The 23,778-nt window shown below is 43.6% G+C and overlaps 1 protein-coding gene across 19 annotated transcripts in view; it reads right to left on the reverse strand.

Annotated features, from left to right (window-relative positions):
- Positions 1–23,778, reverse strand: part of DLGAP1 (DLG associated protein 1) — a gene marked incomplete at both ends in the record, with an annotated part of 241,746 nt that overhangs the window by 8,834 nt on the left and 209,134 nt on the right. For all 19 annotated transcript variants that reach the window (XM_079785220.1, XM_079785221.1, XM_079785209.1 and 16 more), the window contains one exon: positions 14,449–14,870. In XM_079785220.1, the coding sequence (XP_079641346.1) occupies positions 14,449–14,870 (422 nt within the window). The remainder of the gene's footprint in view (positions 1–14,448; positions 14,871–23,778) is intronic.

Here is a 23,778-nt window from a genome sequence, read left to right on the forward strand (position 1 = left end):
AGAGGGACAGCACACGCAGACACAGGGCACCACAGTAGTTAAGAATTCAGGCCCGGAGTAGGCCAAGGGTTCTGGCTCCAACACTTAGAGCAGCCATGGTCCTGGACAGTCACTTGATCTGTTTTCTCACGTGTAAAATGGAGCAATTGGTACCTATTTGTAGGGTTGTTGTTAAAGTTAAAAGTGGTAATGTATGCGGATTATTTAGGTCAGTGTCTGATCTATAGCAAGCACTCAATAAATGCATATTATCCCCTAGGGCCAGGACATTACACTTCCTCTATCTGTGAGCCCCACACAGAGTAGAGGAAACAAACCAAAGTCTGGATGACCCACGGTTGCCTGGGACAGGTGTGTGCTTTGATGACCTGTCCTAGAGCTGAGACAGGTCTGAGAAGGCACTTCCTAAGTGAACACATGGCTTTCGGCCAACTCCGAGGTTCCTGAATTATCTTGCTGAAGGGGAGGATTTTGACATCAGCAATTTTCAGAATGAATCATGGGAGATTAGATCTAATACCTAAGTCTCCAATTGGCTGACTGGGATCGCTTAGCTCCTGGGAATTGGCATAGAAACTCAAACAATTCTGATATTTCTCAAACTTTGCGCGAAGATTCTCAGTTACAGCCGAATACCTGCGCTATGTCATAGCCTGCCATAATAAGAGTAGCTAAGACGGTGATTCTCCAGTGAGGAGAAAGAAGTGCTCCAAGCAGTCATCCAGGCAACACCCAACCATGGTAGGTAAGACTAACTCAGATTTCTTCTCAAGGAAAACAAGGGACATCTTTCTTCATTCAGCATGGTCTGGTGAGAACCCTAGATTTGGAGCAAAAATATCTGGGGTGGAGTGTGGCCCTTCTGTCTCCCGGGTTTTTGCCATCATGCTCCTTGAGTGGAAATTTCTTACTGGCTCCAGGATTATTTGCATTTCCTGGGTCCAAGTGATGGTCTTTCCTGGGCTCTGGGTAGGGAGATGACGATTTGGGTCAGGAGGGAAACCCTGAACCAGGAGGGCGTGGGACAAACAGACGATAGCTCATACTTCTCTGACCTCCATGCTTGCTTTTTCAGAGAATTAAAAATTCATTTTAATTTTTAGGGAAGAAGTTCTAATGAAGTTTGTTCTGTTTTGTTTGTCCACTAGACACAGACTTGGTGTGTGAGATAACTCTTTTCTCCTGGAAGTAAATTTCATATTTGTTACATATGCCTTAAGGAAGCACAAAACTAATAAACAGTATGTGGTAAACATCTGTGGAAATAAGCACTAGGAAAAATAAAGCTGAATGTTGGTAAAGAAATGAGATAAAGAAGAAAGAGTCATCGTAATGTTTTTTAGAAACTACTCTAAAACATTCTATACCATCCTTCAGCAGAGTGCAAAGAAAAAGACTTTGATCAGGGATGCTAAGAAAAGAAGTATAAGGGACAACAGTAAATAAGCGGTGGGCTTTCCCCGTGCGTATAAAACAGCTCACCCTGGTATTAGAAAGTTCTGGAAGAGGCCTAGAGATAGTGCATCCTTCCAGGGTTAGCCTTGCATCTCACTATTTCACTGTAGCATGGCGGCACTTAACTTGGCAGGGTTGGCCTGGCCCTCGAGGACATGGCCACGAAAGCCAGAGGAGCCTAAAAGTGTGGGGTCTATGCCAAAGCTGGTGGGCAAGGCCAACCTTCACATTATGTTTCCATGGAGCAGGGGCAGTCCTTGTGGGTTCTGGGAATTCAATCATTCATTCATTCATTCATTCATTCATTCAGCAAGTATTAAGGGCACACGATGTGCCAGGCACTGTACTGGATGGATATGATTTGGTGATAAGCAAAAGCCTTGCCCTCATGGATTACATTTTGGTGAGGGATAGTGGGAGAGACTGTGAAACAGAAAAACAAGGATTTAAAGGTTTGGGATTTGCTAGATTACTTGAAATGATCAGATGGAGCTGAGTATGATTGAGCAATTCAAAGGACAGTGAATTCCTTAAACGGTGGTTAGAGAACATTCTGTCTCTTTGATCTCTCTTAAGAAATGGAAAACAAACAAACAAAAACCATGGTTTGAGATGGTATCAGCTGCAATATGAAAATGGACTCTGGACTAAACAGCATGTTTTATAATTTTATTTATTGATTTTTTTAAATTGATTGATTTGAAAGAGAAAGAGGAAGAGAGATTTGTTGTTCCACTTATTTATGCATTCATTGATTCATGCATGTGCCCTGATTGGGGTTCAAAGCTGCAACCTTTGGCATATTTGAACGATGCTCTAACCAACTGGCAAGGCAACAGCTTGTTTTAGTACTCATCATTTGAAAATGCCACTGTTTTTTATTTGGGAAAAAATTAAAATACACAAAGTAGAAAGGGTAAAATAGCAAACATCTGTGTATATGTTCTTCCCTAAAGAAATAATTTTTTAAAATGCACTTCTTAATTTGTATTTTTCTTTTCTCTCTCTCTCTGCAATGAAATAAAGCCCTACAGATAAAGTATACGCCACTTCTGTCCCGTTAGCCTCCCTTTCAGAAGAAACCACTGGACTAGACGAACAGTCCAGGCCTATCCCTGAGTTTATGAAGGTTTTTCCCCTGGTCCTGGAAAGGTGACAGCTAAGGGCCCTTGGAGTGTAAACGAGAGAGCGATACAGGGGGCAATTCCACTGGCACAGTTGAGACCCCACAGCTTACGGCAGCAGACTGTCTGAATTAGATGGGAGGTTTCCAGCCTGTGTTGCTCCAGGGGGAAGATGTGCTGCTGGGGTTCCATTTAGTTGGTTTCCTTCACACTCTGGTCCATACAGTCTTTCCAGATTGCTCAACCCGTATGTAGTTGACAATTTTTACCTCCCATTTCCCTTAAGGCACATTCAACGTATCTTCCAGGATAAGGATCTTTGCTGCATACCCAAGCATGACATTCAACCAGGGTTTATACTATCTATTTGTGTAATAGTTAATCATATAATACGCCTTGCTTTGCTGCGCCACTCCTTTTATATCGGCAAGTCTGCTTCTCCCTAGGGGTTTTATTAGCACCTGACAGTGCATTTTTTAGATCCCTTTCTCCCTTTCCTTTCCTCCCAGCTCCTCGGTTAGTCTAGCCCTCAATGTAAGTACAGGACAACAGCCATAAACACTATTGAACTAAATTCCTTCTATTTAAAAAGTGGACGCCTTTTTATTAACTCTCCCATTTATAATGCTAGAAACCTCTCAGCCCACAACAGATGGTTATGAGGGATCATAATAGAGAGGACAGGCCCAGGTTAATTTACCATATAAAGCCAGGAAGAGTCTTTGGATGGCCATCCCTGTTTGGTTCTGGCAAAACTCTTATTACCTTGTATTTCAAAGCATTTTCACATGCACATCTAATTTGATCCTCCTAGGACCCAGTGAGGCAGGGCAGATATCATTTCATTTGGAAAATTTGGGCCCAAACGAAGACAAGCCTTTCCCTGGTCCCCACAATCCTGGATCCCTGTCTTCTCACTTCCGGTCCAGTTGTGTTCCTTTCTCTCAACACTTATTGAAAACTAGGCCTGAAACTCCTAAAGTAAAGCTTTTTGATGGTGATTTCTTTCCTTTATCAACACTTTCTAGGTGGTACACATGGATAGAAGGGCGATGGCTATGACAAGTCAAGGGCAGGGGGTGGGGGTGGGAAGGGGGGGGAGGGCGGATTTGAAGTTCAGCTACCCAAGCCCTATGGGAGAGCAAAGCACATCTCCGCTAAGTCATTGTCACACAAAGGAAGTTCAGTTGTGAAAACAATGGAGGAACCAGGGAGGATCACTTGAAAGACTTGGTGGTGTAAGGTTCACATTTTGGTTTTTCTTTTAAAGATTATACATGTAATGAGAAGCAGAGAAAGACTATTTTGGGTGTGGGGGTCTTTTATGAGAACTATGATTTTAAATCTCTTGGCTACATTCAGTCAAAACCCCAGGCATTTAAAAGATGTGATACCTCCCCCTCTCCCCCGCCCCCTGGGTGTGACTTTTTTTGGTTGGGGGACAAGAAGGGGGTGTAAAGGCACAGGGGTAAAGGCAATGAACAGTTTCTTTTAACCCACAAGTGAATCCATGACAAAGCTGAACAGAGTTTAACGTGCTGTAGTAGCAGAGTGAACAAAAGGACTGTTTCCTTTGGGGAAATGCTTGACTTTTTGCTGAGTCAAAATCAGTAGTTCAAATCCTTAGGCATAATTAATATATGTATTCTTTAAAAAAACCATATATTTATTTTTACAGAGAGAGGAAGGGAGAGAGGGAGAGGGAGAAACATCAATGTGAGAGAGACACATCGGTTGCCTCCCGCACATGCCCCCACCAGGGCCAGGGGTGGAACCTGCACCCCAGGTACATGCCCTTGACCCAGAATTGAACCCATGACTCCTTGGAGCTCAGGCTAACACTCTAACCACTGAGCACACTGGCCAGGTTTGCTTGTATTAAGGGAGCTGGAGTGGAGCGGCCTCTTATCTCATAATTCTAATGCTTGAGACCGGTCCACGGTTCCCTATCATCCACGGGATAAGCAGAAACCCCCTTTAATGGCTTGCAGACAAGGCCCACCTGCCCAGCCTTACCTCTGCCCACTCTCTCAGTGCTTTGGGCCCCCCGTTTCCCAAATCCAAAGCTGCCTCTCTCCTCAGTGGCTTTGCTCAGGCTGCACACTAAACTGGGGATGCCTCCTGCCTTGGTGCCTACCCCAGCCCCTCCCCTTGCGCTCAGGTGTACCTCCTCCAGAAAGCCCTATCTTCTTTCACCTCTCCCTCTGCAATGCTCCTCAAATTCCCATGCACAGCTCTGTCTTTTCCCTTCCCACTTGCTTCCCAGCATCATCTATTTATAGGTCTTACTTTCTAACCAGAGGAGACGAGCCCTCCAATGGCATAGACTGTGCCCGCAAAACATGTTTCAAAATAACTGACTCATCTACAAACTTTATGTTAACCAGAAAAATACATTAACTGCAACATTCCAGGCCTTAAGTATTCCGATTCTTTAAGGTCTTAGCATGTCTAAAGTTATAGTCCTGATGAATTGATTGGCTGATATAGTCTTGGCTGGACTATTATTCCTCTTTGGTTTCTCTTGTATTGTTTGTGCTGACTTAGGCTGGAAAAGCCAAGCCATTTGGGATAAGTTGGATGTAACTGTGTGTGAATTAAACTTCCTTACCCTCAGGTTTTGAGTTCTTTGTACTCCCCTGGCTTCTCTCTCTCTCAATGTTGTAAACGTTACGGGTAAAGGAGGAAAAAGGAATTTTTAAAAAGTGGGTCAACCCACTTATTTTAAAGTCCCGTGGATTTGCCAGACTGAACTTGTGTGACTGCATGTGGGGATTACCCGTGTGGAGACATTCTTATTTACGCGTGTGTGACCTCGTGGGACAGAGTTTCTCCAGCCAACTGGCCAGCTGCTTCTCAGCAGTCCGGACCCAGAGCTGCTGTGGACAGTAGGTCTCCATAGAAAACATGGATGTTTCCTTCCTGGCTGACAGTGGCTGCTCTGCGTTTAACAGGAGTGCTTTCAGTTTACTTATTTATTTTGTAGCTGAAACTTGATGGCTAATGAACAAAGAGGGAGATTCACAAGTAGAAATTTTCCCATAGATGAAAACCAGGGCTTCCACAGGGCTCAAACATGGTGGTGGTGGTGGTTAGGGGGTGGGCAGCGGGGGGTGGGGGGGTACTGTTTTGTTTGTAAAGAGCAAGTTTTCAAGAACTCAGCTAATTTTACTTTTTTTCCCCCCAGTCCCTACTCCAGGAGTCTTACTCATAAAAGGTGGTTACGCTCCAACCCATATTTCAATTTACATCAGCGTGGAAAAAGTAGTAACATCATACGCATCACATAGTTAACTACAAGTTTCGAACCTCTGAAAGCTGAAGGAAATGAAATTAGCTAACATTTCCTTTGGTAACATAGAAGAAAAGAACTCAATGCTGTGTTTGAAGTCCATTGTAATTATATTCCACAGAAATAGTTACCGTTAGAGAAAACAACTGGAGATCTTGCTCCATGAGTCAGCCCCTCTCTCGGTAATCTCTGCCCCTGCAGTGCCGGAAGGATGGGACTCATTCCTGTCTGGAATAATGGCCCATCGCTGGCCTCGGGAGCAGGAGAGCTGTTCCAGGCCTGGTTCTGCCTTCCCCTTGCCGTGACTTCACCTCGTCATGCCTCAGCACTCTCCTCAGCCTCCAGACCACCCCCAGAGAAACACCCACAAAAGCATGCTCTGTAATGTCCTCTCTGTGCCCAGGGCAATGCAAAGCAAAATGAACGGAGCATTCTACATTCTAGAAAGTTAAACATAAGTCACATTACACACAATTTCCTTTTCATTACTTTCACTTCCTCCTCAGTCACTAATTTCAGGTTGGCCAGACCTTGAAAAAAAATTATAGTGTGTGTGTGGGGGGGAGGGTAGGGGGAGGGGGGAGGAAGGGGAGGGACCTTTTGAAGGCTACTCCAAAAGTAAGATGAGACTAAAACAGAAAGTAGCTAGGACGCACCACCCACCTCTCCCGGCTTAGAGATACACAGGGCCTGAGGCAGAGGAGTTGCAGAAGCCATGAGAGCTGCTCTGCCTGCCACCCACTGTTGCACAGGCTGCAGAGCCATGCCACAGGCGACGCCGGGCAGAGCGAGCCTGGTGATCGCTCCGATAGACGGTCACAATGCTGACTGTGCACAGCTTCCGTAACTCAACCTGAAACCGGGCAAACCCCATTTCAGGTTTCATTGCCAGTCCCACACTCGCTGCCAAGGCTCACAAGCCTTCTGGGGGACTCAGGGCCAAGTTTCACTAACTTGGATGCTATTACCAGGCAAAATTAAAGTGGAATTAATCTGCCTCCTGCACACGCTCTAGGTTTATCAGTTCGTTTCAGATAGAGCCCGAAAATTCCCCATATAAGCCGTCCACAGTTCAGGAGGCAAAGATAGATTTCCAAGTACAATCAACCAGTATTCCATCCCAGGGCCGCTGAAACCCGAGCCTATGCTTTTCACCCGCAGTGGTAGACAGCATTCCTAGTTAGAAGCATTCAGTTCCATCTGGCCGGTTCTTTCCCGGTCAGATAATACCAGACGTATCTATGTGACATACAAGCCACTGTCAAATAGCACTGAGCCATCTCCCCCAGACAGCTGTTTCACACAAGGGCTTCATTGTCTGAGGAACGCTTGTATCATTTTACGTCAAGTGCTGCGGGAACAAGCGTTCTGTCAGCTGCCACAGTGTGGAGGAAAACACTCCCTGCAGAGTCTCATTATTTTGTTATTGAGCCAAAACCCCGCTATCGACTCTTAGGGATGAGGGTTTGAAACAAGAACGAAAGTCCTTGCTCTGCTTTTATTTTATCAGGAGAAAGAATAGCTCCACACACCCGAAGGATTTAGAGTTACACTTTTCAAAAGCTAGCTGGAGGTTACTAGGCGACTCCTCGTGCTTGTTTCATTCTGCCCTGCGTGGCGCACATTTATCCAGCCTCAGGTAAACCGGGAAAGTGTTTGCCAGCCCAGAGGGAATGCCAAAAACAAAATCCCTAGGCAGCAGCTGTCAGAGTGAGGATAATGGCATCATAAAGTAATTGATAATTGAATAATTATTTCAAATTGGATGGCTCCTTTCTTTGATTGCAACCACCCAAGCCCACATCTGTACTTGAAATTACCATTGAGCAAATAGGTTTTCTTCCTAACTCATCCTCCCCCTCCTTCTGTTCTGACATGGACATACTATGCAGTTGACTCTTGAACAACATACAGATTAGGGGCACCAACTCCCCATAGTTGAAAATCAGTATGTAATTTTTTTTTTTTAGAAAGAGTATGTGACATTATTTGGTCATTTTACTTTATTTATTTTTAAATATATATTTTTTTTATTTCAGAGAGGAAGGGGGAGGGAGAGAGAGATAGAAACATCAGTGATGATAGAGAATCACTGATTGGCTGCCTCCTGCACGCTCCACACTGGGGATGGAGCCCACAACCCAGGCATGTGCCCTTGACCAGAATCGAACCCGGGACCCTTCAGTCCGTAGGTTGACCCTCTATCCATTGAGCAAAACCGGCTAGGCAGCATATAACTTTTGATTCCCCTAAAACTTAAGTTGTCCCTTGGTATCTGTGGGGCATTGGTTCCAGGACCCCAGCACCAAAATCCATGGATGCTCGTCCCCTAATATAAAATGGCCTAGATCAATGCACACAGTCATATCCACAGACTCTAAACCACAGATTGAAAATAATCCTCCCACTGGCCGGTGGGACTCGGTTGAGCATTGTCTCATGCACCAAAAGGTTGCCAGTTCGGTTTGCAGTCAGGGCACATGCCCGGGTATCGAGTTCAGTCCCCTGTCAGGGTGCATGCTGATTGATGTTTCTCTCTCTCTCTCTCTCTCTCTCTCTCTCTCTCTCTCTCTCCTGCTCTCTTCCTTTCTCTCTAAAATCAATAAAAACATATTTTTAAAAAAAGAAAAGAAAAAATCCTCATATAAGCAGACCTACACAGTTCAAAGCTGTGTTGTTCAAGGGTCAATTGTACTTTTAATTCAGGAAGACATTTTTAAAAATACCTTACATTCTTATAAGCATAATGAGTAACTATGAACATGATGATAGCATACTTGTTCTACCTACCTTTAGCTGTTGCAGACATTTAAAAATATATATTTTTATTGATTTCAGAGAGGAAAGAAGAGGGAGAGAGAGATAGAAGCATCAATGATGAGAGAGAATCATTGATTGGCTGCCTTCTACCTGCCCCATACTGGGAATGGAGCCCACAACCCAGGCATATGCCCTTGACCGGAATCAAACCCGGGACCCTTTAGTCCACAAGCCGATGCTCTATCGACTGAGCCAAATTGACTAGGGCTATTGCAGACATTTTTAAAGAAGAGGGATTTTTTTTTTTACTGTGATAAAATATACATAAGACATACCATTTTAACAATTTTTAAGTGTACAATTCAGAGAAACATTAAGTACATTCATCAAACATTTTAAAAGATGATAAAATTGGGATAATGATGGTGTCCCACAAAATAAAATAAAAGCAAGTATGGTAGAATCTTCCGTTCTCTCCCTCTATCCTCCTTATCTTCCATGAAGACTTTGAAGACTAGCTCTCATGGGAGGGACCTGTGAAGGAGCCACCTTCGTCCTGTGCCCTGGGGAGAGGCCCTTCTTGTATAGGGCCCAAAGGACACAAACGGCGGCTTGACCAAGAGATAGATACAGCTGTGGTTGGCCCGTGAGCCCCAGCTATTTTTCTGGCTGTACACAGATTATTTTTTAAGCTGGTTACTTAGAAATTGGCTATGCCTACCATTTGTCCACCATCCAGAGCTGAGGGGTCAGTGCCGACATGTACTCATAAGGAACTGGTGGACATTGATATTGGATCTCAAAAGAACTGTTGGTCCAGAAAGAAACTCACTACAGACTGATTCATTTGCCTGTCAGAATAACTATTATTGCTCGTCTCACATTCAGTTCTTATAAGTATATCTCTAGTGACACATGATCTCGCTCATCTAGGGGAAATGATGAATAACATAGACTGATGAACAAGAATAGAACCAGAAACAAGGAGGCATCGATTGGACTATCGGGCCTCAGAGGGAGGATAGGGGAGGGTGGGGGGAGGGGGGAGAGATCAACCAAAGGACTTGTGTGCATGCATATGAGCCTAACCAATGGTTAAGTTCAACAGGTGGTTGGGGCATCCGTGGGGAGGGGTGTGGGATGGGAATGGGGGGATGAGGACAAATATGTGACACCTTAATCAATAAAGAAATTTAAAAAAAAAAGAAATTGGCTATGCCTGTCAAACGGGATTGACCCCTCTTCTTTACCACTCCTTTTTTGAAAAAAAAAAAAATAAATTAGAGAATTACTAAAACAAAGGCCCTGTACAACTGCAGGCCCAGTTATCAGAACAGAATTGTGGTTGCCAAGACACCAGGAAGAGATATGTAGAGAGAGCTTTAGAGGACAGCACCAAGCAACAAAGTATTATTATCTTGTCAACTGTTATTCATGTTGTATCTGTTCCATCAGACACTTCTGTGTTCTGTGACCTTGGACAAGACACTGCCAGAGAGCTGTTTTGAGGGCAAATGAGACAACACCTGTTAAAGTCTCTAGCCCTCTGCGGGGGTATTGTAAGGACAAGATGAATAGTCTTTCGTGTGCTTATGTTCCCCCTTCTCACGGTGGAGGTTTGCTTGGGCTTTCTGGTCATGTCCTCCCTTGGATCTGCCTCACTTAAAATTGTCATCTCTTTGACCTGAGCATGTGAGTTTGCCTCCCCACTGTTTAGAAATCTGGAATGCTCGTAGATAGGAGCTCCATTTTCGTACCTCCCAAGCACAAAAGAAAGAAAAAGCCTTCAAGTGCTGGCAGAACAGAATCGCGCCCCAAGAGCTGAAGGGACACACAGGGCTCATCTAGACCATCCAGCTGACCAACACAACCGTCCCATCTTCCATTTCTGCGGCAAATGCTTCTCTCTCTGCGCCAAATCCTTACTCTGCTGAGAAGGGCTCATCACCTCACAAGGTTACACCCCTCCCATCTTTTGACAAAAATAACTGCTAGTGACGTACTACTTTTTAGCTACTTAGGACGAAATGTTTTGTTAGATAAAATACATTTGTAAAGCAAAATTTTCAAAGTATTTCAAGGACTCAAATACACATTGACGGATCCTCTGCTATGTGCTAGCAAATATGAAGATGATGAGACAGTAATCATTGCTGTCCTCAGAGAGCTCACTTTCCAGTGGAGGAGAGAGATACAGATTATCATAAAATTATGTTGGAAATGCCGGAGAGAGAAACGTACAGGCTATTACAGAAGCACCAGTGAAATACAGCCAACCCAGCCTGAGGGGAGACATTCCATAAAGACTTCCAGGTGAGGCCCAAGCTGAGACTTGAAGGAAGAGCCATATATTGTAAACTAGTTGGGCTTATACAAATAGATATTACTAATTTGGATTAGTTTTGTACATTTTAAAAAGCACATGTAAAGGGCATTTACCTCTAAACTTAGTGTTAGCAGTTGGATCTAAAATTATAAAATTATATTTAAAAAAGTAATAATTTGAACCTTTCACGATAGTCCATTGACTTTCAAACCGTATTCCAGGAATCCTAGAATTTTGGGGAGAGGGGACTGGCGTGTTTTAGGCACCTGGGTCTGGGGGTGGTAGAAGCTAAGCAGGCAGTGCTCCGGGCCCTCACCAGAAGTGCTTCACTGTCCCTCCTGTTATATTTATGGGTGTTGTATATTTTTCTAATTAGAAAAGGAGGTTCTGATATGAAAATACCTTTCAAACTACAAAGAGAGGCCAAATCCCCAGTGAAGAAGGGTTCATTACATACTTGTCATCTAAGGCCAATTTACTCAGTTGGGTACTTTAAAGCAAAGCACCAAAAATATTCCCACTCCTACTTATCTTTGCTCATTCTGCAACCTTGACCCTAGTACCCCATCCCCACCCAGGCAGCAACCTCATAAAATAAAGAGGTAGACTTGAAAAAATGAATCATTATTCTGAAGAAAACACCCTCAAGAAGTACAGTTTATTAATGGTGGGATGGTGGCACCTTCATGTACAAAGACAGCAAATTATCATTCTTTAGAACAAATCGTGTTATAACGAATACTATCATAATAAAAAATCACTTCATATGGAATAGATTTATAATTCTTAATTCTAAATCAGTGTTTTGCCCTGGCTGTGTGGCTCAGTTGGTTGAGCATCATCCCATGCATCAAAAGGTTGCTGGTTCCATTCCGGGTCAGGGCATATGCACAGGATTTGGGCTTGATCCCCACTTGGGAGTGTACAGGAGGTCGGCAGCCTAATCAATGTTTCACTCTCACATCTATGTTTCTCTCTCTCTCCCTTCCCCTCCTCTTTCTCTCAAAATCAATACAAAATCTTTTTTTTTAAATCAATGTTTTAAATAACATCTGATATAAAGTTTTAGAACAGCTAATGTTTGGGTAGTCCCTTTGTGTTTATTATTTTGGGACTTTACCAGTCATGTACATTTCAAAATACAACTATATTTTTCTTTAGTCCCAAACGCAAGATGAGAACCTGGTTTTCTGACATGACTGTCAGAAATACATTGTTTTGATACAACCACATATAGTTTTCACTGCTCTTTTAGTCTAAAGGAAGATTTTCCAAAATATTTATACAATGTCTATACAACGCATCATTATGAAGCTGGATTGAGAGAAGTAGATCTAGTCTCAGGTTAAAAGAAAACATCAGATGAACAGCTTCCCTGGGTCCTATTGAAAGCCAACCAGGAAGGTAGAATGAGTCCCAAACGAATGAATTGAATGGATTGAAATTCAAAGGAGAGCTTGTTCTGTTGAGCAGCACTCAAAGGCCATCGCTCCTGAGACACGGATGTTTCCTAGAAAATCTTTGGGTATGCGCACACGGGGAAAAGAGACCAAGAAGCAACTGCTAAGACTTTCTTACTGAAGCCTCTCCCCACCCACTGCTCCTGGTGGTGCCTCATTCACCTGTTATGAGGGCAAAAAGCTAATTCTGCTTGTGGATCAACACTCAGGTGAGCCCCCAGTGGCACCGACTCTTTGGGGCAAGTGTCAAGGAGATTAATTTTTCCACTGCTAAGTTGTTTGAACTCATAATATGAAAGAATCTAATGAATGTTACAGAAACCCATTTATGGATTTTTTTAACCTGCTCATAACGGTAAAAAATAAGCTAGTCATCTGGTTGGCAGGGTCTAGGCAGGAGGCAGGAGCAGAGAGAAAAGATGTGAGCAAGAAAGTGGACACAGAAAGGAAATCCCACAAACTACTGTTATTTCCCAGACTTAGTTTTCATTGAACACTACTTCCTTAATGGAAAACTCACTGCTCCTTGACACAGCGAGCTTGGCTTATTTAGTAAGTCCTTTTAACATGACTTACAGTAGGCTCTCAGTCTAATTATTAAGAAATTACTATTATTTTTGTTAGGGATGATAATGCATGATGGTTATGTGAGAGAGAAAAAGTCATTGTCAGTGTGGGATACATAGTGAAGTGACATGATGCCTTAGATTTTTTTTTTTAAAAGAATCTGGCAAAGCCCTAACCAGTTTGGCTCAGTGGATAGAGTGTCGGCCTGCGGACTGAAAGGTCCCAGGTTCAATTCCGGACAAGGGCATGTACCTTGGATGCGTGCACATCCCCAGTAGGAGGTGTGCAGGAGGCAGCTGATCGATGTTTCTCTCTATCCCTCTCCCTTCCTCTCTGTAAAAAATCAATAAAATATCTTTAAAAAAAAAGAATCTGGCAAAAATAATAAGTGGGGGGAAATAAGAAGATAAGACTGGTCAAGTGTTAAACTTCACGATGGGCAGATGTGGGTTCATTACATTAAACTTTCTATTTCTGTGCACGTTTTAAAATTTTCATAGTAAGAAGTTAAACACCGATTTTTAGAATAGGTCTAAAAGCCACACCAGGACAACACTCTTCTAGCTGGTTCCCACGCAAAAAGAAGGCAGCCTGCCACTAAATGTCTTTCATTCGTCAGTTGGAAGATCTGCCATTCATTTAGTAATAGTTTTTCAGAGGAAAATAAGTAAATACACAGTGATTGTAAACTGTATCAAATTTCAGAATTGTTGAAAATGTGCAAAACGTGCCTCGAAATCATCGTACTTTAAAGCCATTTTTTTCTTTGTCAGTTTTCACTAGGCATTGTTGTTGTTGCTAAAAGGCCAGGTTTGCAAAGCAAGGTGTGCCAGGTCTCCATGATTTATTCAGTCATCATATTTTATTTTATCACTTCATTTGGGCCATTAAATTGGAGTTCATGTTAACTTAGCGGCTGAAGGTTTGCCTCTCTAAAAACGGAAGCAAGAAAGTGCACGCGAAGCAGGCTTAAGAATGCAAATAAGTCTGAGCCTCTTGACGGCCTGTACATGACTAGCCTTGTTTTCTCATTGCCTGCTAACGAAAGTAATAACACGGTAAGGTCATCAATGCCCCAAGCGCACGTGTGTGTGGACCTTGAAACTGGTCAGAATCCCTGTTCGTTCCCCGAGAATCGGCTACCCCTTCAGTTGACACCTTGGGGAAGAGGAACCACGTTAGGAGGCCGCCCCTCCGCCGAGCGTGGTGTTTTTCAGAGGAAAGGATCCAGAACTACAAGCGATGGCTCTAGAGCTAGGGAAGGTGTGACCAGAGGTGCTCTCTTTACTGTGCCGCCCTGGGGCGCCCGGCTCTCCCACACGGCCCGCGGCGGTAGGGTTAGACTGCAGGCTGCACACGCGCATCTGGCAGGGAGGGAACACCACCCCCCCCCCCACCCCCGTCTAAAGACGCCAGGCGCGCCCCGGCCCGGCCGCGTACAGGTGTGCACAGCTGCGTACTTACTGTCTTCCGGCAGGCTGTTCTCCCGCTCTTCTCTCTCCATCTGCTGGCACCAGCCTTCCATGCGGTCGCGCTCCGCCTGCAGAAGCTTCAGAAACCAGTGGCCATCCCGGTGGCACACTGACCTTTGAACGGCCTCCATGGGGTCTTCAGTGATCGAGTCAATCCAGGGATCCGGGGGAGGCAGGATCGAAGGGTCAAAATCCGCGTCGAAGTCGTCGTCGGCCGCACAGGCGTGGTAGTGGTTTCCTGAGCCCTGAATGCTGACGGTGGAGGTGCTGGCGTCCCGGGAGAACTGTCTGGCCGCGGGGCCCGGGCACGAATTGTCCTCTATAGACTCCAGAGAGTTTTCCAGATTGTCGTGGAAGTCCAGGTCCGCCTGCACTGCTGTCGTCACGCTGTTGGATCGGGTGAACCTGCGGAAGCTTGGAGGAATAGAGAAAGGAGATTTAGAGCAAGGATATTTCTTGAAGCAACACCACTTTCCACATTTCTTCATGGGTGTGACAATAGGGGGGTCTCATCTTCTCAGTCTGCAGAGGCAGGGCCTGATACAAGCATATCAGTTGCCGTAGTTCTAACAAAGAATACAAATTTCTCTGAGCGTGGATTTATGAACCAGGAGGTCACAGTTTGATTCCCGGTGGGGCACATGCCCAGGTGGCGGGCTCAGGCCCTGGTACAGGAGGCAGCCCATCAATGAGTCTCTCTCATCATTGATGTTTCTGTCTCTCTCTTTCCCTTCCTCTCTGAAATCAATAAAAAAAATATTTAAACAAAGAATACAAATTTCTCATCTTCATTCAATATTAAAGCACATCTACAGAGATTTTAGAAGTGGAGCAAGCAAAGCCAGTATAATGTCCAATGGCCAATTTCCTCCCCAAATCTGAACAGCCTGAATCCTGAGATTCAGATTGGTGAGGGGTAAAGGAGCAATTCAATTATATCTCATTATGCATAACTTGCATAGAAATGGGAAGGAGGGGAACCAACCCAAACTGGGCCAAGGCTATCGTGAATCTGGCAAAAATCACATTTTTCCAGCGGCAGCTCTTACCAACTAAGACTTCCTGAAAGCAAACTAAAGAATTGGTTGGTTCCCCTTGAAGTAAGACTCCTTTCCCCGGTAAGGATTCACATGTTTCTTTTTGTTGTTGTTGTTGTTTTTTTCCTATATTTTATTGATTTTTTACAGAGAGGAAGGGAGAGGGATAGAGAGCCAGAAACATCGATGAGAGAGAAACATCGATCAGCTGCCTCTCGCACACCCCCTACTGGGGATGTGCCCGCAACCAAGGTACATGCCTTGACCGGAATCGAACCCGGGACCCTTGAGTCCGCAGGCCGACGCTCTATCCACTGAGCCAAACCGGTTTCGGCAATTCACATGTCTCTTGATCACATAGGTCGTTGTTATTATTTGGTACAAAGCTTTTGGGGCAAAAATCAGCTCACAGTTCTAGAGTTCTCCTGTACCATCCTCCCCTGTGCCTTTCATTTCCCTTCTCACGGACCTTCTACCAAGGTGATGGAAGACAACTTGTTAAGAGATCCAATCTGAGCATTTTATATGGACATCCATGCGATCAGCGTTTCCCAACCAAAGGACTCTGTACATCCCTGGTTGATTCCTGCAGGGAAGGTGAAGACGTGGAAGACGGGAGGGTTGGGGAAGAACCGAGGAGCAGTGAATTCTTTCTCAGACAAGGGGAAAGGAAGGTGTGGGTGTGCAGCAATTTAAAATGCACACACACACAAGCTTCACGGCTCCTCGCGCAGGCAGGAAACGATGGAGAATATAAGTCCACTGAAGGTAGCATTGTGTGTCTATTATCCCATCTGTATTTCTTTGTTTTTTCTTAAGATAATTTCTTGATCTAATATCTTATATATTTTTATTGTGAAAAAATACATATCACAGAATTTACCATTTTAATAAGTGTTAAGTGTACAGCTCAGTGGCATAAGTACATTATTCACATGGTTGTGCATCCTCACTATTACCCATCTCCAGAATTTTTTCATTCTTGATAATTGAAACTCTTTCCCCTTTAAATAACTACCACTCATTCTACCTACCCCTTCCCCAGGCTCTGGCAACCATCATTCCTTCTGTGCCTTTGCCTGTGACTACTTTAGGTCTCTCATATAAGTGGAATCATAATGTAATTGTCCTTTTGTGACTGCCTTATTTCATTTAGTGTAATGCCTTCAAGGTTCATCCATGTTGTAGCATGTGCCATAATTTCCTTCCTTTAAGAGGGTGAATAATAATCCCCCCCTATTCATGGGGATATGCTCCAAAACCCCCAGTGGCTCCCCGAAACCCCAGTTAGTACTGAACCTTGTGTATACTGTTTTTCCCTACACATTCACACCTGAGATAAAGTTTAATTTATAGACACAGTAAGAGAGTAAAAAACAATCCTATATAATAAAAGGCTAAAATGCAAATAGACCGAACAGCGGAACAACCGAACAACCGATCGTTATAATGTGCGCTGACCACCAGGGGGCACATGCAGAACATGGTGGGCACTGGCCATGGTGGGATGGTGGAGCAGGTGAGCGGGGGCACCAGACCAAGGCAGGGTGCTGGTCGCTGTCATCGGGGTGAGCCTCTGGTGTTTACTGAAAATTCTTTGCTCCTGTGCGCTGTGGTCCTGCTGGGCGTTTGCATCTGCTACCAGCGCTGGCCCTGCTTGCACCTGCTGCCAGTGCCTGGTGTCATCAGCGGGTGCGAGCAGTGGCTGCCAGCCCCGATCGCCCCTGAGGGCTCTCCACCTTTCCCTGCTCCTGAGCGGCGATTGGGACAGCAGCCTCTGCTCGCACTCACTGCTGGCGCTGGCCCCAATTGCTCCACGCTGTCAGCGGGTGCGAGTAGGGCCAGTGTTGTCAGCACATGGGCGTGGCAGCGACTGGAGCAGGGCTGCCAGCAGATAGGGGACCGGGGACCGCGGCATGGAGGATGGGCCAAGACCCGCCCCTGTGCTCACCACAGCCTCACAGTCCACAGTTCCTTTCAAGGTGCACGAATTCGTGCACTGGGCCCCTAGTAACTAATAATACAATAGAACAATTATAACAATATACTATAATAAAAGTTATGTGGGTCTCTCTCTCAAAATTTCTCATTGTACCGAACTCACCTTTTCACTTAATGGAAGCACCATACAGTTTCTCTTTGGCATAGCTGAATGGCCAGCATCACTACTCTTGTGCTTTGGGGCCAATAAGTATAAAAAGGGTTACTTGAACACAAACACTGTGATACGGGACAGTCAATCTGATAACCTAGTCTGCTGCTGACTCACGGGCAGGGCAGGGAGTATAAACAGAGCTAATGCCCTGGACAAAAGGATGATTCACTTCCCAGGAGAAAGAGAGAGGGATGGAGCAAGATTTCATCATGCTATTCAAAACGGTGCATAATTTAAAACTTACGAATTGTTTATTTCTGGAATTTTCCACTTAATATTTTCAGACATGATTGACTGCCAGAAATCTCAGAAAGCAAAACCGCAAATAAGAGGGGACTACTGTATGTATATACCATATTTTGTTTATACATTCATGTCTTAATGGACTCTTCTGCTATGAACATGGGTGTACAAATACCTCTTCGAGATCCTGCTTTCAATTCTTTTGGGTATATACCCAGAAGTACAATTGCTGAATTATATGGTAATTCTGTTTTTAATTTTGAGCAACTGTCATGCTGTTCTCCATAGCAGGCACACCATTTTATATTCCCATCAATAGTGCACAAGGGGTCCAATTTCTACACATCCTTGCCAACACTTATTTATGTTTTGTTTTTCTTTAATAGTAGCCATCCTAATGGGGCCGAGGTGGTAAATTTTCTTGACCAGTTCATGATTATACCACTTTAAGATTGCTTATTTGCCAGTTGATTTTCAGTTACTGTTTCATGTTCCATAGTGGACTAAACAATACAGCATTTAATAAACTAGATATGCTTTCCTGGAACACTCTGTGAAAGCCAATTAAAACTAGTACTCTGATCCCTCAAAAATAAAGAATGACCAGAACAAAACAGGTAATTATTTGCAACTCTATACCCCTTAGAAAAACTGGAAGTCCCAATCATCCGAATAAATCACTTTTTCCCCAAGATAATAAATGTCTAGGAAAAAAGTGGCTGCACTAATTTGTGTTAGTTATTAGCACAGTCAAAATGATCAAATATGTTGTGATTCATTTTATGAAGATGAACCAGACGACACTGGCCCATTTCACTGTTTGCTGTTCTCAAGAAATTACTTCCATGATACCTGGTCATTTTATAAGTTTTCAAACTCTCCAATGGGCCATTAAAACTCACATAGTGCGCGAGTCTGAAGGCAATGTTATAGATCTCTGTACTAGCGAGGAAACGTAGAAGAGCCACTTATTTCTGAACTTCCTCTCCAGCTGCATATGTGTGATCTGGATGGCTCTCCTTGCAACAGTTGACAGCGTGGCTGTTCTACTAACACAAAATCCCAGCTATGAAAAAACACTAGGCTGCGCTCTCCAAGATCATGTACTGCCAGAGGCATTACATTTCCAGACTTAAGGACGGACCAGTGCCTTATTGTTTTCAATTGGAGCAAAGTTGCCAGAGACAGACTCTGTTTCACATACAAAACAGAATGACCTACTTTCCTGGGCCCGTTTCTATTCGACACAAAACCGTATCATCGGCATTCCTGACAGAGGCTCCTGGCTATGAATCTGGTAAAGTATCCACCTCCTTAAGAAAAATCACTTGGCAGCAGATGAGTAGAAGTTTGCAGTTTAGTCACCCAGAAAGAAATAACAGTTAAGTAAAATGAAAATGGTTTGGGATTAAAAGCGGTGCCTTTGAACTCAGGCAGCCCTGGCCCGGCTGCACTGTGTCTATCAATTAAGTTCCTCAAGCAAGTGCTTTCTTCCATCCAGAGCTTTCAAAGAATGTTCTGCTCTACAGAACGTGTTCAGTCTTTCATGGGCCAAGTTCCTTCTCAGGGAAGGGTGCAATCAAGTTGTTGCTGTTTTAAATTTTTGACAAAAACACAGAAGCAGTCACTGGATTAATTTCTGTATTTTTTGAAAAGAATAGATTCGTTGCTGGTTGCTGCTAAAAATCCAAAAGCTGAACCCAGTGTCTTGCTAGTTTTGAACCCACAATCTCCAGCATTGAAGCTTCTTGAGTCCTTCATGCCCTGAAGGCACAATGTGTAATAATTACAGCTTCTGAAACAGACCGGCCAATATTCTGGTCTAAGGAGCAAAAAACCATGAAACTACAGACTGGCTCAACCAGTATGGGACACAATACCCTGTCTGTTCTGAATAGCAAGAGAAAAGTCACTTGTTAGTATTCACCTCTGCTGTTGCTTTGTGCTCCTTCTATGAAACCAGTTTATATTTCAATTAGAGGATTTTCTGCCCCCTCCTGCGACTTTTCTGCACAGCAGGCTACAAATCAACACACAGATGGTGAGTTGCAGGCCCATTCTCATCTCCTCTGTCTGATGGGACTGTCTAAGCAAAATAAGTCATGAGCAGAAACTAAGCACAGTTGTTATCTTTAGAATATACGTGCTTGGGACCTGCAAGGATTCCATTATGCGAGACCTAAGCCATGAAATTATCTTAAGGAGACGAACTAAGTCATCCTGTTGCAGAATCCTCTGGCTTCTAGTGATCTTTATCTCTCTCATTCACATAGTGGATGCTTTTTAGGGCTACATCTAGTTTCAAAAGGAGAAACACGAGTCCCGTGCTGCTCTTTCTTTATAGGGGACTTCAGACCGAATATATGTGGGGTCTCAAAATGCTACTCTTCAAAAGTGCAGCCATCTTGGTATTTTGTGAAATGGTTCCCTTTAACTGATGTAAAAACCCAAGGTATCTCCTTACATAAAATAAAGGATAGGTTAAAAGAAAGATGTGGGGTGAGGAGATTGAGATCAAGAATTACAACTTTCTAGCCCTGGCCGGTTTGGCTCAATGGATAGAGCGTCAGCCTGAGGACTGAAGGGCCCGGGGTTTGATTCCAGTCAAGGGCACGTGCCCGGGTTGCAGGCTCGGTCCCCAATAGGGGGCATGCAGGAGGCAGGAGGCAGCTGGTCAATGATTCTCTCTCATCATTGATGTTTCAATCTCTCTCTCCCTCTCCCTTCCTCTCTGAAATATATATATATATATATATATATATATATATATATATATATATATATAAAGAATTACAGCTTTCTAAAGAAGAGTTCATGCTTTTTTTTGTTGTGGTTAATCCTCACCTGAGGATATTTTTTCCATTTTTTTTTTTTTTTTTTTTTTTTTTTAGAGAGAGTAGAAGGGAAGGAGGGGAGAGAGAGAGAGAGAGAGAGAGAGAGAGAGAGAGATCAATTGGTTGCCTCCCGCACGTGCCCCTACCAGGGCCAGGGACCAAACCTGCAACCCAGGTACATGCCCTTGACCAGGAATTGAACATGTGACCCTTCGGTGCCCAGGGTGATGCTCTAACCACTGAGCACATGACCGGGGCAAGGTTCATGCTTTCTGTCACATCAGCTTCCAAGAAGAACAGTGCATGAAGAACCTAGGCCTAATGCAGCCCTTGTTTCCAAATTCAGTGGGGAGGAACTCTCCAGCACCCCATTTGTATGAGGTTAGCACTGTCTTATCGGCAAATTTTAAAACTACCTCAACACAAAAATCCATTGGTTATTTAAAGCCCTCCATGTTCATCATTCTTTTGCTTGAAGATCTCTCTCTTTCTTATTTATTTATTTATTTATTTATTTATTTATTTATTTGAGAGAGAGAGAGAGAGAGAGAGAGAGAGAGAGAGAGAGATCAATTTGTTGTTCCACTTATTCATTGGTTGATTCTTGTAAGTGCTCCGAGCAGGCATTGAACCTGCAACCTTGGCATATCAGGACAACACTCTAACCCATTGAGCTACTTGGCCAGGGCCATGAAAATCTCTTTAAGCAAAGGAAAATAGAATAGGTTTTCAACATAAAGACTCTCTCTACTTCAAATAATTGTATTATATTTGTCAAATAAAAGAAAGGGAGGAAATGGAAAATAACCACAGTGGGCTTGTTATCATGTGATAACTTCAGAGAGCACCCAGCATGCTGCCAGCCGCCTTTCAGTACCAGCTGGGCAGGTGCTAGCGCAGTGACGGGCTGTCACTGTAAGACCTTGGTGAGGGGTCTCAACAGAACATCCTTGAACTGACTGTGCCCCAGGAGGAACTGCTTTCTTCAGCAATCTGAGCATTAGGTCACTCCCTGGCTCTTACCCTCAGGCAGCTAAAAGCCCAAGAGGTCTCATTTACAATTTTTTATTTTTACTTTTATTGTGGTCTTGTTGTTGGGTCAAATGGAGGCCATAGGCTTGTGAAATAGATGCCTTTTTTTAAAAAAAAAGAAAACACAAAAACTAAACTATCTTGAGAAATGTGTAAGAGAAAGAGAGAGAGATGAGGAAAAGACAAAGACAGACAAAAGGAAGGAGGAAAGAGAAAAAGAAAAAGGAAGGAAGGAAGGAGAGACAGAAAAAAAAAGTGTATGAGGCATGTCAGGAATTATGCCAAGTTTCAGGCTTTTGAAATTTGAAACGCATGAATGACGCACCTTTAAAACTCAGGTGTACTGTAAGGAACTCTTTGGCTAGATCACATTGTTAACTTGGCAAAGAAAAGAGGCTGTTTGCCAAATCCTGTATAAGATCAATAGTGGGTATTAGGCTCTGCAGCACTCCAAGTAAACTGTGAGGAGTGGGGATGGATCCAAAGCTTCTGAGTTGGCAAAGGCGGATATTTTCGACTGCCAAAGGTCTTTCCAAGTCTGTGGTTCCTGAATTGGCTGTCAGAAGGTTCTGTCTCAATTTTGGCTTTTTGTTTTAACGTCCTGCTTAGTTGAAAAGACACAAATCACTAGAAGCCCAAAGTTTACATATTTAAGTCGTTTGCAAGCAAAAGAGATCATTTCTAGTAGTTGACATTTGCTAAAAGAGAAAGCAATGCTACCTCTCCATATTGTTCCACTCAGTTGCGAGGCCATGAATTTGAATGTATGAAGCAAGAAAGATTTCAGGAACTCAGAATTTTATAGAAATAGAAGAGACTTTGGTGATAAAAGTATAATCATCTTATTCACTGAGGCATGTGCATTTAGAAATAGAGAGCAGCTTTCATAATAGATTGCCAGTACTTTCCTCCAACACCTACACCTTAACGTGTGCATTCACAGACCTGCTGAAATGGCAGGTGCCATTCTCAGGCATATTTTGATGCCTGCAATACTCTCCCCACCCCCAGCATTGAGTGTCCCCTTGGAGGCCTAAGTATTATCTTGCAATAAACAAAAGGTACACTAGGAGAGAAGGAGATGGCTCCACCAACTGGAGATAAGAAAGACCAGAGGCTTTTTTGCAAATCGCCAAAATACCCATCTGCTCCCATTCCTATCCCATCAACACCAATGAAAGGATCTTGCCTTTCCCTCGGATACTCATAGCTCCAAACGCACAAATCCTACTGATGACATTCACTGTCACCTAACTTCACATATTTCACAAAGGCATGGTGGGGTGGGGGAGTGGTTGAAGGAGGAAAAATAAGCCACAAAGTGATTTACTACCAGTTTATTCTAGTTAAAGTTTTCTTCTCTAATTCCTTGGATGCTGAAGGCAAATCGTCCTTGATGTAGCACTGCGTCTCACATGGATGATCTCTAAAGATCCCAGGTAGTTAAGAAGTCCTTTACAAGGACACGGATGGAAATATTAAATATACATACACCAGAAAAAGAACATTCTGGAGTTTCCTTTCTAGAAAATTGCCGTGAGACCAGTAGTTTCTATCTATAATCACTAACATCAGATGTCAGTTTGTTAATTTGACAATGTTAATAAATAACAAAAAAGTATATAAGTTCAAAACTTCAACCATCCCTTAAGACTCTTAGTTGTGAAAATTAAGAATGACTGATTTATAAGTTGTTACAAAATATATCACAAATATCTAACCTTATGAAAGCTGAGTTGTGACAGGGGTCGAAGGCCAAACCTGTAACACACACTTCACACTTATCTCTTGTTTCTGAACTAGAGATTATGACAGCAAAATGGCAACATGGGGAATATGGCAATAAGCAGAAAGGCAAGACTCAGTAGATTGTGCTTAGACCTCAATTAGGAGTCTCCATATATGCATAATACTAATCTAAAATTGAAGCAACACGAGCCTGGCTGGCATGGCTCAGTGGTTGAGCATCAACCTATGAATACGCTTCTATTTCTGGTCAAGGCACCTGCCCAGGGTTGCAG

This window comes from Cnephaeus nilssonii (genome assembly GCF_951640355.1).
Source record: "Cnephaeus nilssonii genome assembly, chromosome: 11".
Lineage (NCBI taxonomy): Eukaryota > Metazoa > Chordata > Mammalia > Chiroptera > Vespertilionidae > Cnephaeus > Cnephaeus nilssonii.